Source organism: Odontomachus brunneus, unplaced genomic scaffold, assembly GCF_010583005.1.
Source record: "Odontomachus brunneus isolate Ranch 3 - 2012 unplaced genomic scaffold, Obru_v1 Obru_scaffold_042, whole genome shotgun sequence".
Taxonomy (NCBI): domain Eukaryota; kingdom Metazoa; phylum Arthropoda; class Insecta; order Hymenoptera; family Formicidae; genus Odontomachus; species Odontomachus brunneus.
Genome location: NW_022639492.1, coordinates 1,883,837 through 1,888,374, shown reverse-complemented (window position 1 = coordinate 1,888,374; position 4,538 = coordinate 1,883,837). Strand labels below are relative to the sequence as shown.

At 37.4% G+C, this 4,538-nt stretch overlaps 2 protein-coding genes across 7 annotated transcripts in view; both read right to left on the bottom strand.

Moving 5' to 3' along the window:
* LOC116844587 overlaps positions 1-3,667 on the bottom strand; it is an 80,372-nt gene extending 76,705 nt beyond the window's left edge. The window contains exons 1-2 of the mRNA XM_032816337.1: positions 2,284-3,667; positions 1,677-1,739 (exon numbers count right to left, since the gene is read on the bottom strand). Coding sequence (XP_032672228.1) covers positions 1,677-1,739; positions 2,284-2,389 — 169 coding nt within the window. The 5' untranslated portion in view covers positions 2,390-3,667. The remainder of the gene's footprint in view (positions 1-1,676; positions 1,740-2,283) is intronic.
* Positions 1-4,538, bottom strand: part of LOC116844583 — a 414,325-nt gene that overhangs the window by 305,539 nt on the left and 104,248 nt on the right. The gene's annotated exons all lie outside the window — the stretch shown is intronic.

The following is a 4,538-nucleotide window of genomic DNA, read 5'->3' as shown; positions in this document are numbered from 1 at the left end:
ATATATATATATATATATATATATATATATATATATATATATATATATACATAAATTTTATTATTTCTTTTAAAATTTTTTAACGATATCAGATAAGTTAAAGTGAGAAGAGAGTGTAAATGGAATGTACACGCGGATTGGCCGAAACTACAAAATACCGCGTAATAAAAACGTCGTCTTTCCTTTCTGTTTTTTTTTTTCGGAACACCATTTCTCGCTGAAAAGGCAATCCGCCGTTTCGAGCGGAAAACCCCGACGTAACTCGCAAACGCGGTTCGTTATTTCGCGAAAAGCCACGGCAGCGCGGCGTCCCGATGATTGCGCGTCGGCCGAAAGAAAGGGAGATCCCTCATGGGAATTAAAAATGCGACATGAACAGCGCGAGATATCGTGGATCCGGAAACGGAGCGGATCCTGCGAATGAAGCGAGTTTTAATAAAGCACACAAAACATGCGCGCGCGACGTAACGGCAGCTCGTTCGTCGAAAAAGCGTCCAGCTGGCGTAGCGCCTCGGTCACGCAAGCGCACGCAGTACTCAACAAATTAACTTTTTGCGGAACAATGGAATCGCTACTGCGTATTCGAACGATGTCCTGGATGTATACACACTCCGTGTACAACGATCCGCCCGTTTGTTTGTATCGTTATCGGCGCGAAGTTCTATGAAAAACGAGAATATGTGTGTGTATGCGTATGTGTGTGTCTGTGTGTTAAAAAAAGCATAGCGAGAACTTATTTTGTCTTGATAAAGGAAATAGTATAGCTGCCTATGTAAACCACAACTGAGAGATGCCGCGGTCCAAGTTGAATAACTTTTCCAACGTTGCTTCATGGTACTTCTCACAATTGCACTCAATGTTGTCTTTTTAACAAAAAATTTACGAATTCTATGTTATTGTATAAACACGATAGAAAGTTCGCTGATATTTCATTAATCCCTAAAATATCAATTGGCGTTAATATTAATCCTGAATGTAGCATTTGTACACACACATACACGAAAAAATATTTTTATATTAATATATTAATTTTTTTATATATTACATATAAATTAATATATTTAATATGAATATTATACATTAATATTAAACATATTAAATATTAAGAAATTGACATATTATAAGAACATTTTTACGCATATACACAAATGCTACATTCAAGATTAATATAAATTGTTACTTTAGGACCAATGAAATATTAACGAGCTTCCTATTATATATTTATAAAGTAATACGGGATTCGTATATTTATAAAAAAAATCAACATTAAGCACAATTGTAATAACAGGTATTTTAAGCAACGTTGGAAAAATTATTTAATTTATCCTACTATATAAATTAATATATTGAATATAAATGTATATTTTACATTAATTACAAAGAAATTTATACATCAATGCATTGATTTTTTAATATTTTATTCTCAATATTATATTTATCTCTAAGTGAGGTCATGGTTTGCCAATCAGATTGTTGTTGCCGGAGCGTAATTCAATTCCTACATGCACTTAATGTCACACACATATATGCCGCTAATCTAACCTATTTTAACGTTGCATATATTTCGGTATAGCGAGATGGTAATTAGAACTGCAATCAGGACAATGGAAACGGCGCGAGTGGATGCCCGAGAGCTGAGATTAACAACTGGATCATTGATTTGGTTATCGACTCACCAATTGACTCACTGACGAACTCTCGAAGCCATTGCCTCTCGCCGGCTGCACTATTCCGGACACCTACGAATCATCGTACTTGATTACTTATTGTCCACTTACTGTACATTTATTTATCGCTCGCTCATCACGCAGATACAGATCAATCGAAGAACGCAGTTTCAAACGCGATTCCGAGTGTCGATCGTGCGATTTACAACGACTGTTTGTCATTCTCGTCCACCACATCCGATTCGGAGTGCGTTGCAAGACTAAACTGGACATTTTCGAATGATAGCGCGAAGTTGCCGTAGCTTTCTTTTTTGAACGCCGACATCACACGCGTGCATGTGACGACATCTCGAGAGAGCAAAGGACATTAACGACGCCACGGAAAATCGGACATATATTTCTGCACTCGGCATCACGAACACGGTCTTTTGTCAATAAAAATGTCTCTAAATGTGGCTTATAGATTTCAGAAAACTCACAAGTCTCTTTTAGAGGTACTTTTATTGATAAAAGAGAGTTCAGAATATAAGCTTTGTCCTTAACCGCGAGATTGCAATTAGAAGAGGGAGTAAATCACTGTTATTTGAGACGAGTAATAAATGGATTATTCACTTACCAGTCATCGTCATCGTCGACGTCGGCTGTCCTCTCGTTGGCCGTTGCATCATCACAAACACTGGATTATTTGTCACTCGCCCATTTCGCGTCCCCTTGTCGCTCATCCAATTCCCAAACACAAATCGGTCAGAATAATGCAGTTAATTGCAATTCCGCAGCCTAATCGACACGTTTCATGATCCTGTGATACCGATCACTCGTCACTCGCACTGTGTCCGGCATGTCGCCGAATCAAAATGTCGTCGAAACGAAGTAACCGTCGTGAAGTTGTCAGCGCGTCCTTTCGACGCGGAGGCGCTAGTCGCGGTAGTGAGAAGAAACTTGTAAGGAGAATAATCAATTGTGATTCGTCAAGTTTTTAAAGCTTAAGGCTAAGTTATTGTAGAGCTATTGTAGACTAGGCCGCTGTTCTCTATCTATCTCGGTAAAAAATGTTTCGATTTCGACGCTAGAGAGTTGCTTTTTGCAACTTTTAGCTAAACTAACACTTCAGGGAACGTATTATAGAACTCTTCGGAATCAATTTCGATCGAAATAATTTTGTTTTCCCTAGAAAAGATAATAGAAATCTAGAGAATAACGGAAATATTCCGATCGGAATCGATTCCGAAAAATCCATAATACGTGCCCAGGCTATGTTTCCATATTCACTGCTACTACTGAAAATTTATATATATAGCTTATATCACGTATACTATAGGTTTTCAGTATTGGCAGTCAATATCGGAATATAGTCTGTGTCCGAACTTTAATCTGTAAAGAGCTATTCACACAAACTTGCATAATAGCATAACGTATATGCACAAGGAAATTAATTAATTACGTATCTAAGCCCTTACCCACAACCTTGCTTTAATTCTTAAGCTGTAAGAAATTGACCAATCACAGTTGATTATTTTTAAAATAATCGACTGTGGTCAATTTATTACGGCTTAAAGATTAAAGCAAGGTTGTGGACAAGGGGAATAAGATCATCTCTTATTGCACGGATTATGATTGCTCGATTTCTTTATGCATATATATTACGTGATTATAGTTTGTCTAGATAGGCCTTAATAGGCGTTATAGCAAGGATGCATGTCGCAAGTAGCAAGCCAAAGAATCGTAAACAGCACGTTCTACGCCACGTTTTAATCGTCCCAGAAATTGCGGTTAATTGAACGAGCGTATATTTTTGTTTCTCGGTTCGGCTCGTTTATCGTTCCAAACACTTGGCCACTTGTCACTCACTCACTTACCCAACATTGATTTATCGATACATGGGCTCGATTGATCAAAAAGTGCAGATAATTATATAGATAATTACAGAATAAGGGCTGTGACACACAGAAAAACTTAAGCAGTAAGACGTAAGCAATAAACAAATTGACCAATCACAATCGACTATTCTCTTTACGGTCGAAAAATAATCAACTGCGATTGGTCAATTTGCTTACTGCTTACGTCTTACTGCATAAGTTTTTCTATGGTTGCGTTCCGTTTCACGCATATGCGCGCATTTATCTATAGTTCATGTTACGTATATTGTAGGCAATGCACGCATAATGCGTGAAACGGAACGCAACCTATGTTTCTAGCCTAATCAGCGCGACATTCGAACCGTCAATAAATCAGAACGTCGAAAAATAATCAACTGCGATTAGTCAATTTGCTTACTGCTTACGTCTTACTGCATAAGTTTTTCTATGTTTCTAGCCTAATCAACGCGACATTCGAACCGCCAACGAATCAGAACGTGAAACAAGAACGATGAAAACAAGTGATCGGTATGAAGTTGCTGGCATGTAATTTCGAGAGCGATTATCAAGCTCATTTTATAATAATTGTAAAAACATATAATAAAACGTAAGTAATAAGCAAATTGACCAACTATAGTCCATTATTCTAAGACTGCAAGGCTGGAGACACACCGAAAAACTTAACAGTAAGAAAATTGACCAATTACTGTCGACGATTCTCTTTATGATCAAAGAATAATCGATTGTGATTGGTCAATTTTATCACTGCTTAAGTTTTTCTGTCCCCAGCCTAAGAATACCACTGATCAATGAGCTTATGTTTTACTGCATACTCTTACGATTATTGCAGAATGGGCTTCAGAGAGACGAATATTTTCTAATATTAACAAACAAAAACAAACAAGTGTTTTTGCGAGAAACATTCTGATTTCGTAATTTGCATCGTAAAATCAGCTCGAAAGACACTCCGCGGCAAGTCTCTTTGTACACACGTCCGCTCGCGATCGAGTATTAA